Source organism: Hippopotamus amphibius, chromosome 7 (genome assembly GCF_030028045.1).
Source record: "Hippopotamus amphibius kiboko isolate mHipAmp2 chromosome 7, mHipAmp2.hap2, whole genome shotgun sequence".
Classification (NCBI taxonomy): domain Eukaryota; kingdom Metazoa; phylum Chordata; class Mammalia; order Artiodactyla; family Hippopotamidae; genus Hippopotamus; species Hippopotamus amphibius.
The window spans coordinates 84,867,218-84,885,562 of NC_080192.1; the positions used below are offsets into that span (position 1 = coordinate 84,867,218).

The window sequence follows — 18,345 nt, forward strand, 5'->3', positions numbered from 1 at the left end:
ACAGAGACCTCAGTTGGACGTGGGAGGCCAGGATCTCGGGGAGCAGAAGCCAAACCACCCCACTGAGGAGAGGAAACAGGGCTTTAGAGGCAGCCTCCAGGGAGGCTGAATCCGAGGGTCTGGAAAGGCCACGGGAAAAGGACACACGCAGGTGTTCTAAAAGGCAGCGCTCTTGGGCCACGAGAAGAGTTTCTATGGGAAGAAACGGACACTGAAGTCAATCCCACCGTGATCTGGAGAGGGATGAGGTCTGGGGGTGGGCAGAGCTCAAAAGGAGGCTCAGAGCTCAGTGGAGGACGCGGCTGTGCCCTCCCACGCAGCGTCGTGTGGAGGGCTGTGTCAGAGGTGCTTGGGGAACGCTCAAGTTGTGTGTGAGGTCGGGCACGGCCCCACTCTGGGGACAGCTTGACCTGGGGAGCAGGAAAACAGGACTCTTTGTCTGAGCCCATCTGAGCGGGACGGCCCAACTGGCAGGAAGAGCCGGAAGAGACCAAACCCAGGGTGGGGGGGACCCCAACTCAGGCAAGGCCAACCAGCCCACTAGGAACCCCCATCTTCTGGGAGGGCAGTCGCCAGGGGTCCATCTGAGCCCTGCGATCTTGGTGGCAGCCAAAGTACGACTCGCAAGGGCCTTGACCCTGGAGGAAATCGGAAGCCAGGAACAGACCAACCCCCCCACCCCCCACCCCCGTCTCTAGGGAGGGGAGTGGAGATAGGATCAGGCTTCTGGACGCGTCCAGGGCCTGACCCCTTGAAATCAGGTGCCTGGCACCAGATGGGAGTCTTCTCCGGGAACCTAAACCATATTTTCCGATCCTTTCAGGAAGGAGAGAGGCTGGGGACCCTGGCCCCTCCCCCACACTTGGCCAGGCTCCTCTCCAGACCACCTTTCTGACATCACGTGACACATAAAGACGACGGCGACCTCAGTGGCTGGCTGCCCAGCTACCGAGATTCCGGAATCCTGCGAACACTACATATTGGGCCTCCCCACTCTGGTCCGAGGCATTTCTGCCCTGAGCTTTCAGCGATCCGGTCTCGGGTAGCGAAGGCTCCTGACCTAGACTGCCTCCATGGCTAGTGAGAGTAGCGATGAGGCATGTGCAGCCACGCTGGCCCCATCGGCTGAGGCAGAGCCCGCAACAGGGGACCCCTCTCATTCATCCCTGGATCCACATGTGGATTCAGGGGAGATTTTGGAGAAGCACAGGGACCTGGCCGAGGGCCCGGGGCCCGGCTCTGAGGACGCCGCACCAGCACAGGGCCCAGACCAAGGTGCGGCCAAGCAGGAAGGAAACAACGATATCCTTGGGCTCTCCTTCCCAAGAAAGCTGTGGATGATAGTGGAGGACGAGGCCTTCACCTCTGTGTGCTGGAACAACGCGGGAGACACGGTGATCATCGAAGCAGGTCTCTTCCAGAGGGAGATTCTTCACCGGATGGGAGCAGACAGGATCTTCGAAACCGACAGCTTGAAGACTTTCATCTGCCAGCTGAACCTCGGGGCTGTCACCTTCCATTAGTCAGGCGTCCTGAAGCAGAAGGGTCTTCCTCCTGGTCCCCCTATGATGCCAGAACTTTCTGATCAGCAACTGAGCGTCTCCTGCTCACGATCCAGGGGCGTCATATGGAGGCCTGCCGGAAAGTAGGCCCTCCCCGGCCCCGCCTCCCTTCCTCTACCGCCCCTCCCCGCCCCCCCAGGGATGCATGAGCACTGCCCTCTGGCTCAGCAGAGACAGGCCATTCCGTCCAACGCCTGGGGGGAAGCCCAGCACCCTCAGAGGTAACAACAACTAGAAACCATGCTAACAAATGACCCCAAACCCCACAGACAAGTAAAAGGTTTCCACAAAGTGAACACCAGGCCTTGCCGCTTTGCCCTCAGAGCTGTGTTTAGGAGCCCGTCTTTGGACGAGACGTGGCCGGGCAGCGCATCTAACACACACGCTTCCAGGGCCAAGGGACACTTTACAACAGGGCAAGGTCACCTGCCAGGACAGGCCGCGCCCCGATTCTGGGCCCGTGGGCCTCTCCCACCTGCACGAGGCCCGTCCCTGGCCTTCCCCCGTCGTCCCCCGATGCTGGCAAACAGAAGCTAAATCGTATAGAATTACCTTAAAAATAAGATGGGGAAGAAAGGAAACACTCGGGATGACTGAGAAGTACAGTATATAACTGGAAATAATGACTTCCGAACCCAGGAGAGTTGAAAGTAGGAACTTGAACAGGTATTTGCACACCAGTGTTTATAGCAGCATTAGTCACAATAGTCAAAAAGTGGAAGCAGCCCAAGCGGTATCAGTGGATGAATGGATAAACAGGACGTGGTCTGTATATGCAGTGGAATGTTGTTACCGACTCCAAGCTCACTCTGCTCGCCTCACGGCTGACCAATAAATCGGAGATGAGGTGCTGAGGCAAGGAATATGACTTGATTGAGAAAGCCAGCAGACCGAGAAGATGGCACATTAGTGTCTCTAAAGAACCATGTTATCAGGGTTTGGATACAAGTTTGTTTTATAACACAGAGAGGGGGAGGAGGTGGGGAAGTAAAGTAAAAATGCCATAAATTTTGCAAATGTCCCCTGGGACGGGCAGCCTCTGGGAGGAGATGTGTTAATTTCTTCTTTCCTGCAGCCATCCACAAGTGTGCGGGGTCAGGATGCTTCCCTGAACAAAGGACTTTGGTTCAACATTCAGGCGGAGAGGCAGGGATCCCGGAGGCAGCCCATTATGTATAGACAGTATCCTAACAAAAGCAACTGGGAAACAAAGGTTAAAGTAAAAGAAACAGATCAAACATGCAGTCAGATTTGCTCTTCCATGTTACAGTATTATTCGGCCTAAATTCTGACACAGGCCACAACATGGATTAATCTTGAAGACATCATGCTAAGTGAAATAAGCCAGATACAAAAGGACAAATACTGTGTGATTCCACTGATGTGAGGTCCCTAGAGAAGTCAGTCACAGAGAGAGAAAGTAGGATGGTGGGGCCAGGGATTGGGGGAGGGGAGACTGGGGAGCTAGTGTTTAATGGAGACAAGAGTTTCAGTTTTGCAAGATGAAAAAGTTCTGGAGATGGGTGGTGGTGACAGTTGCTCAACAGTGGAATGTACTTAATGCCACTGAATTGTTCACCTAAAAAATGGCTAAAATGGTAAATTCTATGTTATATGTATTTATCACACTAAAAAGTATAGATTTGGGAACAAAGGGAGAGCCGTCATGTAAGTGGCAGAGTCAGACTTTCCGTTTCTTAAATAACATTTCTTTCTTTTCCTTTGGCTATTTGAAATACATTTTAAAAAAGGAATTCGGATTAATAAAAGGAATTGGGTAATGGCCACTTAATGAGTGATTCAGGGTATTTCAGCCAAAATTTTCAGCTATATTTCAGCTGCTCTTTGGCAGCCAAACATTTGGGGCAGGCAGGAGCATTTGGCTGTAAGCAGGAAATAAGAGCTCCTTGTGTATGCACTGAATGACACTTCAGTTAGAGTGCGGGGGGAATCTGCTGATATACCTGCTAAGGTCGTAAGCCGTCTTCCCACTCTGAGCCCCAAGTGTCTCGGAGGCTGTCATCAGGTACTTGTTCTTTCTTCTGGGAAGACTGCCTCACTTCTAGCTTTCCTTTTTCCTAATTTTGCTTTCAGACATCATTTTTTTTCTTTCAAAGCTCTACCTCCAGCATCTAATTGAGTGATTATAGCCACTTAACTAAACCATATCTATTACTATTTTTTAATATTTATTTATTTATTTATTTATTTATTAGGCTGCACCAGCTCTTAGTTGGAGCATGCAGGATCTAGTTCCCTGACTAGGGATTGAACCCAGGGCCCCTGCATTGGGAGCGTGGAGTCTTAACCACTGGACCACCAGGGAAGCCCTAAACCACATTTATTAATCATGTGCTGTGGACCATAGTGCTAAGTCTTACGTGTGTACAAGTAAGTACAAGACAAGGCTTTTGGTCTCAGGGACTTATAACCCAAGTAAGGAAGACAGTCACAGGCACACAGAAAGTTAAGTAACAGTATCGGTGCTGAAGGTGAAATACTATGTTTAAGGATGTGTTGTGTTGAGAAGGGAAATCACAAAATGGGAGGCATCAAAGGAGACAGAGCCAGGAATCATGCCTGGAGGTTGTGACGGAGGGCTGGTCCAGCAGCAGGACAATAGGAGTCATATACTCCAAGTCTGCAGTCCACTTCTCGTCTGGGGAGACAAAATGAGCAGAAAGTGTCTACTACCCAGAAGTAGAAGATAAGGTGGGAGATGGAAACTGTTGTCAAAAGATTGTGTATCCTGAGAACTAAGACATCGGCTTGCAGGGACTTCCCTTGTGGTCCATTGGGTAAAACTCTGTGCACCCAATGCAGGGGGCCCAGGTTCGATCCCTGGTAGGGGAACTAGAACCCACATGCATGCTGCAACTAAGACCTGGCGCAACCAAAATAAATAAGTAAATAAATAAATGTATATATTTTAAAAAGACATCAGCTTGTAGGAAATGGTTGGCTCTGGGTGGTTTTTGTGTTGGTGTTAACTTTTCATTTTGGAAAATGTCAAAAATAGGGAAAAGTATATGAACCCCAGTGTCCCCACAAACCAAGTTCCACAGTTATCAATGTTTTGGTCAACTCTTCTCTCATCTATTTTCCTACCCACTTTCCCCATATCATGTTATTTTGAAGCAAACCCAGACATCAAAAAAAGCATTCATAAGCATTTGTGAAATGTCTAAAAATGCATCTGGTAATTTTGTAATATAAATTTGCCAGTATTCTACAGATAGTGAAAATAATAGAACTTACTGTGCTGCTAGGTTGCACATCACCATGTGTGTGAACGAGAAGCATGTGGACTTGTGTAAGTTGGAAATTCTTGGTCCTCTATGAAATGTTCAGATTTTTAAATTCTTAATAAAACTCAAGGTTAAAACAATGTGTTTGTGTACATGTGCACACACACATAATCACAATACTGTTTTTTTAAATGACAAAGTCTTTATTGAGTTTGTTACAATATTGCTTCTTTTTTTTTTTTTTAATGTTTTGATTTTTTGGCCAGGAGGCATATGGGATCTTAGCTTCCCGACCAGGGATTGAACCTGAAATGACTGCATTGGAAGGCAAAGTGTTAACCACTGCACCACCAGAGAGGTCCCACAATATTGTTATTACACCTAAAATACTGGCAATAATTTCTTAATATCATCAAATACTCAGAGTGCTCACATTTCTCCAATTTTCTCATATTTCTAAATAGTTTTTTTAAAAATTAGTTTCAGTTATTAAGTCTCTTTTAATTGATAGATTCTACCAGTTACCCATCAACACTTTTTTTTTATGCTAAGGAAACTGGGCCAGTTTTCCTTTCAAGCTCCTACAGTCTAGATTTTGCGAACTACATCCCCATGGTGTCATTTAGCATGGTCTTCTGTCTCCTTATTTCCTGAAAATTGGTGTCCTATCTAAGGCTGGGTCACCCTCAGGCTCCATGTCGCCAAGAACACTTTGATCAGCAGACCCATGATAGCCGTTGTTTGTACGCAGCGCATATGGAGCCCGGATCTGTTATTTCATTAGAGGTTCAAAATGTTGACCTTCTTATTGTATCATTCCTTCTTCAGTTGTTAGCTGCTCTGCTTCTGTAAAGGGAAACTTCTTCTCATCAACTATCTGTTACCCTGAGGTACAGTTCATATAGGAAAAGGAGAGTACATGCCTGGGTTTTCCCTTTATTTGCAGGTTGTCTAAACAACAGAATGTTTTCCCAGCATCTTCCAGAGGTGACCAGTGATCTGTACACAGACATCATGGTGAGCTCTGATTTTTAACACATGTACTGGGCTTCTGCCCTCTGCAATAATTTTTTATGCTCTAATTTTCTTATTATAAGCCAACTCCACAGAATGTCTTTCTGACGTTTGGTTGCCTCTCAAATTGGCTAAGTCAATTTTGACACAACTCTTTTTTCCTAATATGACAATATCTTTCAAGTTCCTTTGTACCCTGTCTTTCCCATACCTGGAATCGGACATTTCTCTAAGGCAGCCTAGTTTTTTTTTTTTTAGTGAGAAATGCTATAGGGACCTCTAGGGTGCCTCAGTTTTCTTATCAGCAAAACAAAGATGAATAATACCTACCATCTCATAGGCTTGTTATGGGAATTTAATAAGGTAGCACATGCAAAGGTTAACTCACATGTCCCACTGCAGGGCTTAGAATGCAAGTCATAGGCTGTAGTTTGACTTTAGACCAGTTGTGCGTAAGATCTTAACATGTTCTCGGTAGGTGATAGCCTCGAAGTCCAGTCTATTTGCTTCCTTTCCTCCCTGTCCCTCCCTCTTAGTACACACAGGATATCCCTCATAATAAGGTGGTCCTTAGGGAGTCCCATTGACCTATCTTCTTTGGGGTGCAGCCTGCAGTGGGTGGATGAGGGCTGATGGTCAAGAAGACATGAAGGCTGAAAGTACTTGCTCTGGTACTGCCTCCTCCTAAACGTAGGACTACCAGCTCCCCACCCTCACCTTCTCACTGACTAACACTCTTTTGGTAATTTTTTCTTAAACTCTCAGAACTCAAAAGGTCGTTTCATCATTTTCCTAAAATATTCAAGAGATGACTGGTCTACTCTTGTGAGACCCAGGTTTTTCAGTCCTTGTGCATGCTGCAAAGCAGCTGGCATTTTCTCTTTAAAGTAGAAAGTAAAAGTCAGTGTGACGCCTGGCACAACCCCTTCCCATCAGAGGCCCTGTTGCAGGAGGGCAGCATAGAGCCAGGGGCTGCTTAGGGGGAGGCGCGGGCTGGACTTGGCCCCCTTAGGACAACATCCTCTCAGTATGTGATCCCAGCAGGGAGACAGGTGGCCTGTGGTTTTCAGATCCTCATCTCCAAGTCTCAACCTCATCCCTATCTTCAAACCATCCCACCTCCTGGGCTGACGCTAGGCTTGGAATCCCAAATAGAATTCCCATAGAATCTGTAAAATTAGAGCACCATTTCATTAATTTGGAGTTCTGAATTTTAGACCATTTAAAATTAAGACACTCGAACCCACAGATCAACCATAGTTTCAACTAAAAGTGGAGCAATAGACACTATACCCCCCGGAGTGAGGCACTGGGAGGCTTTCAGCACAACTTATGTATATTCTGCTGTGAAAAATGGAACCCAATCTCGTCAAGCCTGTAGCACTAACTGCTCCTTATAGGAAATGGCAGAGACAGTGAAACCATTTAAATGACACCACGAGGATGTCGTCAGTCAGTCCAGAATGTGGAAAACCTCACAGGACAAATGACCAAGTCCTCCCAAAACTAATGGCGTAAAAAGGGAGGGGAAGGATGGTTACAAAAGAGACTTAAGGGACAGGTTAGCCAAACATACTATGTGGAATTTGTTTGAACCGTAATTTCACCAGAGCAATTGTAAAAATAGGTTTTTAAGACAATATACAATACAAAAGAAACTGTTAATTTTGTGACGTATGATAGTATAGCGGGTATGTTTCTTAAAAATTTCTTATTGGTTACAGATGCATACTACAGTATTTATAGGAAGAAAAGGCAGGATATAAGAGATTTGCTTTAAAATATTCTGAAACAAAACAAAGTACCAGTGTTTGTGGGGGAAAAATATAAAAATAACGTGCAAAATGTTAACTTTTTGAGGCTGGATGGTAGGTATGAGGAGGTTTATTATATTATTCTCTCTGCTTTTTATATGTTTAAAATTTCCTGTAATAAAAACGTTTTTTAAAGCATAAGAAAAACAGTAAAAATAAAACAGAGGCGGGGAGGGAAGCTTTCACAAGAGATGCCTTGTACTCTGGTTCTATCAGTGAGACGGTGAGAATTGATGAATTCAGGGTATGTTTGGGGGGAAGCAGAGAGCTGTTTTCTAGTGGTATTAGAAAAGGGGTGAGGTTGAAGAGGCTCGCCTGCCATATCAGGAAACAAAGGATGTTGTGGCCGTCAAACCACCAGCCACTGCAGCTGTCCTGACTGTGCACCTGGAGGGGACTCAGGATGGAGAACAGCAGGATACTGGCCCCAGACAGTTAAGGTGTACGTCAAAGGAATGATTTCAGTGAGCCCAGACTCTTACATCTTCCCACACATAGAGAAGCACTAAATTCATTAACAGCAATCTTTTGATGTTCTGACTACCTGGTTTTTGTTGCAAAAACTCCTGTATATCCTTGCTCCATCCCCCCACCCCCACGTTCACCCCCCACCCCAGCTTCTACAGAGCCATCCCTCAGAGCTATCTGAGAGGCAGCATTCCCAGGCTTAAGTCCTCAGAAGTCCTACAAATAAAACAATTCCCAACATTTAGGTTGTGCATCTTTTTCAGTCCATGGGGAATCAATTATGATTCCTTGGTTTGTGGCTGTGGCGGCTGGAGGATGGCCATGAACTTGCTAAAGAAAACTGAGAGATCAAAGAGGTAGGCAGAGCTCCGAAGTTCAGTTGTGGCCACACTAAGTCTGAGATGGGATTAGAAATCTTGGTCCCTAGTGGGACATGCAGCCCTGGAAGTCAGAGGGGGTACACATTTAGAAGTCATCAGCCAATAGGGGATCGGATAAGCTCACTCGGAGAGAGAGTATGGTTAAAGAAAAGTAGTTTGTGTTAGAGCTAAAATTTTCCAGACTCTCTAAAATGAATACTAAGACATCTGAGGCAAAAAAGAAAATCAGGCTTCTGCCGTAACTACATTCAAACCACAGGAGCTGTGTGTTGCCTGGTGTCTCTTTACCCACACCGACATGGGGAACTCTGTTGCTGGGAAGTCACAGCAGTGCTGCCTGGACGCAGGCCGGGGTGGAATGTAAGCCTGCGGCCAGCCCTCTGCTTTCCAAATACGTGATGCTGTCATCCAAACCTGGACTTGTTTCCTGCCTGCTTCTCTGGCTGCTTGTCAGTATTTGATTTCCAGATCACAGGATGCCATGCGTTGCCAAACCCCAAGCCTGTCACTTAAAACAAACAGAAGAAGAAGTCAACAGAAACCACTCTGATCCAACTGTCGACTTGGGAACTTTTCCCTGGTTCTTTGCTCCTGCTGGGCCCCGCCCAGGGAGAGCGATGCAGTGCTGACTTGAGCAGCTTTTGTTTGCTTCCCAACTGTGTGGCCCTGCAGGACAATGCCACATTCACAAGCCAGAGGACCGCAAATGTCAGTGAAAATGCCAGCAGCAGGGTTCAGTCTGTTGGCGAAGTCCTCCATAGTGCATGCCTGCACGGGCTGTGAATTTAATTCCCGAACCACTGTCTCTGAGCCTTGGCTGCCAGGAGTGTAGGGTCAACCTTCCAAGGTAAAGAACTTTAGAGGTGGATTGGAGGAAGGAGGTGGGGCTCACGCTGCAAATCCTCACCAGTTTAGTCGGTAATTTCAGCTCCTCTCCTAGAGCAGCGGGTAGTCAGTGAATTGGCCAAGTGGGCACCCAGCCAAGGTCTGTGGGTAGTGCCTGAAATTCACCCTTTCAGCCTGAGATTTCCTTCTCTATGTAAAGCTGCCTAGTAAGCCAGACCGTGCCTTATTAAAATAAATCCAGGTCCCCCCAAGTTTATATCTGAAAGAAGACCTTCTAGGTGAGGCTGGTGGGGAGGCGAGGGAACAGCTGGGGCTAGTCAGGTAAACAGAGACAGAAGACATGCAGACTTGGAACAACTTCCTAGGTCCTGGGAATTTCCAGATGAGGCTGCCTTGGGTTTTGTGATCTACATGCCTGTCCTTATGATCAAGTCCTTTTCCCCCCTTTCAGCTCGTGTAAGTGGATTTCTTTTTCGTTTTTGTTTTTTTTGGTTTTGCTTTTTGGTTTTTTTTTTGGCCATGCCACATGACATGCGGGATCTTAGTTCCCTGACCAGTGATCAAACCTGCAGCCCCTGCAGTGGGAATGCAGAGTCTTAACCACTGGACCACCAGGGAAGTTCCGATTTCTATTACATAGACTCAAAACGTCCTCGATGCATATTTGGTGAGTGAACTAGGACAGTGGGTGTCACCTCACATTTCTGAGGCCACAGGTACACCTTGTGCTGGCAGGGTTGGGGAGGAGAGGAGACCCTAGGCTCGAAATAGACCCCAGGTATGTTGGGGGTCCTGTGGGACCTGCCAGGGACAGCCAGCAGGTTCAGACCTCCAGTCTTTGCACTTAGCACAACCATTCTGACCGTTTTATGGCTTTAGTGGGAACCCCTACACCACAGTGCAGTGCTTCTCTATATTCAACATGAGTGTGCATTGCCTGAGAACCTTGTTGCATGTGCATTCAGCAGGTATGGGGTGGGGTAGACACACCTAACTCCTCATCAGCGCACACGTGACCTAAGAGTGGAGTAACCAGGCCAGGTCACCTTGGCCTCTACCCTACTTAGAGCTAATTGGCTTCTACTGCTTCACTTAGAACCATGCTTAACTGCTACCTTCACCCTGCAAACAAGGTAAGATACAGTGTTTCCCCAAAATGAAAATCTTACAGTTTTTGTTGAGAACTAGAGAATAAACACAGCTACCTAAGCATTCAAAGAAAGGGGTGGGGGTGGGAGTTCCCTGGCGGTCCAGTGGTTAGGACTCGGTGCTTTCACTGCCTTGGGCCTGGGTTTGAACCCTGGTAGGGGAACTAAGATCCCTCATGCTGCCATGGGGCACTGCTGAAAAAAAATGGGGGGTGCAGAAAAAGCAACCTTCTTTTAAGCTAGGAACAGAAAACATGGAGATGGCTTAGAAAGGAGTAATTTAACCATCTCCTTGCCTCAGAGGAAGAGTCCTGTTGATCGAGGGTTCCTGAAATAGTGCTTGAAATACATCACGGGGATTCAGTGTTTAAAAGTATTGTGAATTTTACACTTATCTAAAATGAAGAAGTTTTTTGGTTAAGCATATAATTCATTTGTCTTTTTTAAAATTCCAAGTTTTTTATATTCCATTTTTCTAAGAGCTGAATTCCAGAACCCAAATTCCCCCCTTGTGTGTTTAAGGAAAGGAGTGGCTACTTGGGCAGAGATGAACTTGGGGAGCCGTGACAGCCCACGGGGGCCGTGACCCTGCCCGCACAACGTGTCACACTGATATGATGACATGACAATTCTAGGATGCAACCGTTTGTTGCAAGACAGTTATGTTCTTTCCTTAGGGCGAGGCTGCGGTGACCCTGAGGCTTTCTGGAACAATCTCAGTTCTGGATGTTCTTGCAGTTGTGTGTGGCTTTGGGTCTCCCACTGCTTTACAAACATTTGTGCTTGTTTGGATTTTGTGGAAAGCAGAAGTCAGGGAGATAATGGAAATTCATAGTATATTCTAGTGATGTGACAGCATACGTGGCAGCAGCTAGGCTCAGGAAACAGCCTAAATAGCACAGATCAACGAGAGTTTAATCTGGGAAATTCAGAGCAATGTGTGAGAAAGCCCACAGAATATGGTGGAATGCAAGGTGTCCCAGACATTAGCAAGTGCAGGAAGGGCAGAAAGGACAGTGAGAGGGGGTGAATCCAGGTGTCCAAGAACAAGGGCCACCATGTGGGCTGGAGCCACAGGGGCTGCCTGGTAGAGCTGGGGTCCTGGGGGAGAGCTGCCCAGCCAGAGCTGCAGCACAGACAAGACACAGCCAGAGATGCTGGGAGCAGGGAGGAGGGGGAGAGGGCCCTGCTTCTCTCCTCTTCCTACCAGTGCCTCCCATTGGGCAATCCTAACTGGAAGCAGCCGGCAAGTAACTGGCACTCCTTTGTGGCTCAGTATCTATTCTTGTACGTCCACCTGTATTTAACTCCCATTCGATGATGTCATAGGTCCAGCCACCAGGGTACATGGCTCTCCTTGATGTACCCTCTCCCGCCAAGTGGAGAGACACAAAGTCCCAGCCATCTCTGGGTCCATCTCAAAGTCCAGGGTCTCTAGTGATGCACAGACCCCTCTGGCAGATCCAGATGTGGCTTCAAAGGAGGTCTAAGAACTACATGGGTTAAGTACCACTCATTTTCCTCATCTACATAATAGGCAACAGGTAAAGTGGAGATATAGGTATGCATGTATATGTAATGTAAAAACTTATTGAGGTGTTAAAATTTTTATTCATTATATTTTAAGCTTTAAAAGTGCTACAGTTCTCATTTCTGTAACTGTCATTGGGTTGATATGGGTACATTTGTGTTTTTCACCCCCCATGCTAAGTTCCCTTTGCCATCGTATGGTGACATTCTCTAGCTGGTGAGATGGCGGAAACATTTACTTCTGAGTAGTCTGAGGCTTCTGTGGTCCTGCCTGTAGTTTTCCCTTAGATTTTACTTTGGGACATTTAAGTACTAAGAGGGGCCCACTACACCCCTGGGCGCCCCAGCTGGTCCTCTCTTGTCCTCACAATCTAGGGTCAACCCCCTGTCCTCATGGAAAGCCAGCTCAGCACATCCCCTTTTCTGTCTGCCTGGTGGGTCAGTGGTGTGAGGACCCCCAAGTAGCCAGGTCTCAGCGTGCAAGTCAGTTGCATCTGTTGCAGCCTCTGGCGAAACATCCCTCCCTTGACAACCGAGAACTCTAGGCCTCCAGACCCAGTTTTCAAGGTTGGAAATCAGTTACTAGGTGATGGTGAGTGGGTTCCTGTCATTTCCAGCCCTGATCCTGGGACCTGTAAGTCCTGCTGTGGAAGAAACAGCACATATACCCTCCTTGGTGCAAAGCATTCGGGGCGGCACCCAGCCTTGCTTCCCAGCTGGTTCCGTAACCGACCATTTGTAAGATTGGGCGCAGGCAGGTCCAGGAGGTTAGGTCCCATTACAACTCCTCCTGCTGCACTGCCCTCCCTCCCTCACCCCAAACTCAAACCCTCGTGAAAGCTCTTTGTGACCATATGAGAGGACATAAAAGCTTGGGTCTCATTTATAGATGCATCTGCCCAGCCTGCTGGACCAGCATGGAAGGGACCGTGGCTGCACTCAGGCCCTGTCCAGGCCCGCCCTGGAGGACTGTGGAGAGAGATCTTCCCAGTGGACGGAACCGTGAGCACCTTGCCCAGCCAGAGAGAGAGCCAGAGGTAAGGATCTGCACAGGTTTGTAGACAGTGGCTCATGGTTTGGCTGGTAGGTTGGGGACTCAGAACAGAAAAGATCTGTGACAAGGAGGCTGGGAATGAGGGCCGACCTCTCAGAGTGGGCGGAGCACGATGATGTCTATGTTCTGTGTGAGAGCGTCCAACAGCATCCACCGCGGAGGAGGCTTCCAGAAGTCAGTGCACAAGATGATATTAATGTGTGAATGTCAGCTCCCGGCCCCCGCCGCCCCCCCCCCCCCGCTTGCTCATTCCTGCCCCCCTCCCCCGCCCCACCCCGTACAAAGTGGTCGTAGCAGCAGGGATGACAGCTGTGCATATGCACATCCCTCCCCAAGGCTGGTCTGGCTACTGCCGCTGCTGAGTGCCCAGCCTGCTGGTGGCAGAGCCTACGTTTCTTTCCCAAAAGGGGTGGTGACAGGCCAGCTACATAGTAGGTTGATTGCATTAGACCCCTTTCTGCCATGGTCGGGGAGGCCATTTGTCCTCACTACAATTGACAGCTATTCTGGCTGTGGACTTGCTTTCCCTGCCTGCAGTGCTGCTGCTAACCCACTATTCTTGGACTCAAAGAATGTTCTAGTTACCATCACGTATCCTGCAAAACCTTACCCTGACCAAGGGGCTCTCATGCATCAGAAGTCAGTCATTTCCACTTGATGATGGGTTCCTGCTGTGTGTGCACAGCGTGTGGCGTGGTGGCTCAGACAGCACCCAGTTCATGATGGCAGCTTGAATGCTGGCTGCTCTGGTGTCCCCTGGTCAACTTCCCAGTCTCTAGATGAGTCCAAGAGGAAACCTGCATCTGTTTCTCAAAAGCATGGATTGCAGTTATTGGTAGAATGAAGTTGATTTGTTCTGGATGGTAGAACATGGAGGTGTTTTGGCTTTCCAGAGGTTAATGTTGACTTATTTCAGTGCTTACTCAGCCCTCAAAAGTCTGGTTGCTTCCTTTCCCAGGTGCACAGTCACCTGGTAACTGACCTTAGGTCACTTTGGGGAGGGCTTGGAGGAAGAATCATAGATTATTATACTTCTGACAGTACTGAAGATTACTTCCTAAGGGGACCTGGCCTCATCTTCATCAGGGGTTGGGGCTCCTGTTAGCTGACAAAGGTCTGGGAATGGAAAGAGAAATAACTTCCTTCTGTGGTCACTCAGTTATGCTTCTGCTGACCTAGAACTTTCCTGCACGTGTGGATGAAGTAACCTTAGTAGAGTGACCTTCCATTTCATAGGTAACTGTGATCTCTGTAGTTCAGTCCTTGCCTCTTTTGCACATCACAGTAGTTGCACACATTTTTCTGTTGGACCCATTGCTGCAGGACCCCACCATTCCCACTGATCAGAAAGCCCATTTCAGCACAGAGCCTCCCCCTGTCACTCCCATGAGGCTTTTCAAGGCTGCTGGTCCTCTTCTCACCAAGGTATTTCTCAGAGCCTTAATAAAGGGGAGTCTCCAGGTCCTCCTGGGAGACAGGTGGTGAGGAGGTGGGCTGCACAAAATAATTTCCTTTCAACTTTCTCATATTTCTAGATCTTTGGATTCCTTCTTTGACATTATCCCAGAGAAGTTCTGGCCTGTCTTGTTAGACATAGACCACTGTTGGGCCCATATTTCAGTCAACCAACCAACCAGATTGTTAGAGCCAGAACACAAAGTCTAGGATCTTGAATAACAGTACCCATTATACAGTTCAATATTTCTTTCCATCTCAGGTGCTTGTGGGTATAAACTTAGCAAAACCCTTCATTGTTTTGGTTCACAAGCTTTCTGGGAACAGACCTAGGATGGACCATCACTACCCTAACCACAATTACTACCACATTCACTACCCTAACCACCATTACTACCACATTCACTACCCTAACCACCATTACTACCACATTCACTACCCTCACCACCATTACTACCACATTCACTACCATCACCACCATTACTACCACATTCATTACCCTAACCACCATTACTACCACATTCACTACCCTCACCACCATTACTACCACATTCACTACCCTAACCACCATTACTACCACATTCATTACCCTAACCACCATTACTACCACATTCACTACCATCACCACCATTACTGCCACATTCACTACCATCACCACCATTACTGCCACATTCACTACCATCACCACCATTACTACCACATTCACTACCCTCACCATCATTACTACCATAACTATCTAGTAGCTACTTCATGTTCCAAAGTCTTGCTTTCCACTGGCTTTCTACCTCGAGTCAGCACAGATGAAAATTTAAGTCATTTCAAACTCAAATTGGTAAGCAGTCACAGAATTCCTGAGTCTCAGAATTCCTGGGACCCCTTCTGGGATCAGCCAGGAACCCACCAGGGAAGGGAATGCACCTGAGCCCGAGCAGACAGGTTTGTGGCGTGGCGATGGGGTACATGCAGCATTTGTCCTTGATGACAGTCTAGCTGTGTGACCTCTCTAGGAGGCTCTCAATTGTACAGTGGAGCTGTGTCATTTCTGTCCCACCACACTCCTCTGAGTGGCCGGGAGCCATACATCCAGACTCCCAGTGCTTCCAGCCTTAGTTCTTTGGAGCTGGCTGGATGCCAGAGCAGCAGCTTATGAATGGCTGGCCATGAAGGGATCTGCCCAGATAAGGTCAAGACTCTCATTTGAGAATTAGGATGAGTGAGGCCTGGCAGCTCCTAGGATTGGGAACGTTTGGGGTGATGAAGAAGCAGAGGTGATGCATTCGTAGGATGAGAGGAGTGGAGGCGGAGGCTGGGGAGACAGAGAGGGCTTCACTGGGTGCCAGCACCCTCTCGCTGTATGCATGGGTTCCCTGAGGGGCCCCTGGAGCCTTAATTTAAAATGGAAACAAGCAAGCAAAAGCAAAACCAGCAAAACAAAACCCCGCCTCTCACTTGAACTGTTTGCATGGTCTTGGTCTGGGGAGAAAAGAATACCCTAATGCATCATTGTGAGTATTAAATGAGGGAATCTGTGTGAAAGCCCGGCTAGACTGTAAAAAAAAAATTGTTTTCAGAGTCAGATAGCTGAGGGTTCAAATTCATGGCCTTGGGTGGCTTAACCTCTGTGCACCTCAGTTTCCTCAACTGTAAAGTGAATAATTCTGTTTGGAATGCCCTTCCTGACCTACCCATGTCCACTTGCCAGCCCACTCTTCAAAGTAGCTCAGATGATACCCACGGCTCTTCTAAGTCCTGTGGGGTCGCTGGCCTCCAGAGGTCATCCTTCTCACCTTGTACACGTGTTTACACACCTGCCTAGCCTCTGGTCGGGGCAGCGTCCAACCTCCCTTTTCCCTAGCAGGCGGAGCAGAGAGCCTCTTGGGGAGCAGTTGCAGCACAAGCAAAGCGTCCACTGGCCATTAGGGCCACTTTCTTTCCTTTAATTTTCAACTTCTTTTCTTAAAACTAAAATCCCAAAGGAAGCCCAGCTTCATTTGTTCAGGTGCTTAACATTCACAATCATTTCTTTTAAAAAAAATTTATTTATTTATATTTTTGGCTGTGTCAGGTCTTAGTTGAGGCATGCAGGATCTTCGTTTCAGCCCACAGGCTTCTCTCTAGTTGTGGTCCACGTGCTTAGTAGTTGCGGCTCAGGCTTAGTTGCCCCACGGCATGTGGGAACTTAGTTCCCCAACCAGGGACTGAACCCATGTCCCCTGCATTGGAGGGCAGATTCTTAACCGCTGGACCGCCAGGGAAGTCCCTACAATCATTTCTGAAGTATATCTCATATGATAATTAGTTAGCAATTGTAAAGTTAATTTGTCCTCTGGCATTAATTAATTTTATGTGAGTCTTCTGGGTTTTCTTCAGCTCAGATTTTAGTGAATGAAGAATAAGCCCTGAAGGGGATGGAAAGAGATAAAACATAGTCTCTGATTCTGTTAAGAAAATGGAAAGAATTTAGAAAAGTAGGAAGATTCATAGGAGTCAAGATCCCCAATGGAGAAATAAAAAGGCAGATGGTAAAATTAACTATAGGCTGAGGTTGATCATCTTTTGTCCAATTATTTCAAAATTGGGGCCCAGAAAATTCATGATATGATTTGAGTGATGAAGTCATTTCAGCTAAATTAGAAACACCCTCTGGATACTCTGCTTTTGTGAACGGCCCAAACCTAGACCTTATCTACCTGGTGATGGTTGATGGCCAGCTCTAGGGGCCATGAAGGCACCCCTGCATCCCAAATGCCAGACAGAGGTTTGGTTTTTTAAAAAATATTTATTTTATTTATTTGGCTGCGCTGGGTCTTAGTTGAGGCACACGGGATCTTTGTTGCCATGTTTGGGATCTTTTAGTTGTGGCATGTGGAATCTTTAGTTGCAGCATGAGAACTCCTAGTTGCGGCATGTGGAATCTATTTCCCTGACAAGGGATTGAACCCAGGCCCCCTGCACTGGGAGCGTGGAGTCGTAACCACTGCCCCACCAGGGAAGTCCCCAAACAGCTGTTTGTTAAGCAGAACAGGGACACACCCATATTCTTTCCCTATATTTCCATAGAAAAATCATCATACACGAATGCAGAGTGGTGTCCAACTTGAAATAAACTTTTAGATTGGTTATAACTTCATGTCTGGTGTGTGTGACTATTAATAACAGAATGTCATCTTATCTAGGGAGAGGAAGAATCTACTCTCAAAAGGAAGTCCAGGTTGACTGAGATCTCCAAAGGCATGATTAGCTCTTTGTCATTAGTCAGTTGACGTGGAAGTCTTACCCCAGTTTATAACTTTGAAATTAGCACAAATCAGAATTCATGTTAAATATGCTGATTCTCACTTTTTTCCTGAATAAAATGATTTCACTTCTAACAAATATAAATCAGAATTACAACATTCTCTCCTTATTTAAACAGACACCATGATATCTAGTGCTAAGATTCTTTTAGAACACTGTTGAGTCACAGTGAAAGGATCATGGTAAAGCTGTTCAGAGACTGAGTGATGACACCAAGAAGGAAATTTGATAAAATCAAATAAGCTCAGGTAACAGCCACCAGTGGCCTTGGCACCATTTCAGAAGTGAATGTTGGCCAGTATCGGAGGCTTGTCTTCTGATTTATCCTTGGACAGCTGTGAGTATGGTCAGAGGCTTGCCGCTGGCTGGATGGACAGAGGGAGGGGCCGGGAGAGGGACGAAGGCAGCCTGGTGTGGGGGAGGGGCACAGCCCCAGCAGCAGGTACTGAGTGTTTGGTCTGGCAGACAAAATGTGCAAACCCAGGGCTCAGGGTTAAAAAAGGAATCAGCAGGGCTCCAGACAAGGAGC

The 18,345-nt window shown here is 47.3% G+C and overlaps 1 protein-coding gene and 1 long non-coding RNA gene across 2 annotated transcripts; both read left to right on the forward strand.

Annotated features, from left to right (window-relative positions):
* Positions 1-1,073: 1,073 nt before the first annotated feature.
* LOC130857650 (heat shock transcription factor, X-linked member 3-like) lies at positions 1,074-1,523 on the forward strand. The gene has a single exon (XM_057743374.1). It carries the CDS (start codon positions 1,074-1,076, stop codon positions 1,521-1,523), a length of 450 nt encoding a protein of 149 aa, XP_057599357.1.
* Positions 1,524-10,415: 8,892 nt separating this feature from the next.
* LOC130856506 (uncharacterized) lies at positions 10,416-17,831 on the forward strand. Its single transcript, XR_009054599.1, has 3 exons — positions 10,416-10,465; positions 12,900-13,047; positions 17,696-17,831. It is a non-coding gene; the product is annotated as an uncharacterized LOC130856506 (long non-coding RNA).
* The last annotated feature ends 514 nt before the right edge of the window (positions 17,832-18,345 follow it).

Coding starts and splice junctions, on each gene's coding strand:
- LOC130857650 (XM_057743374.1), top strand. CDS start 1,074: ATGGCTAGTGAGAGTAGCGATGAGGCATGTGCAGCCACGCTGGCCCCA.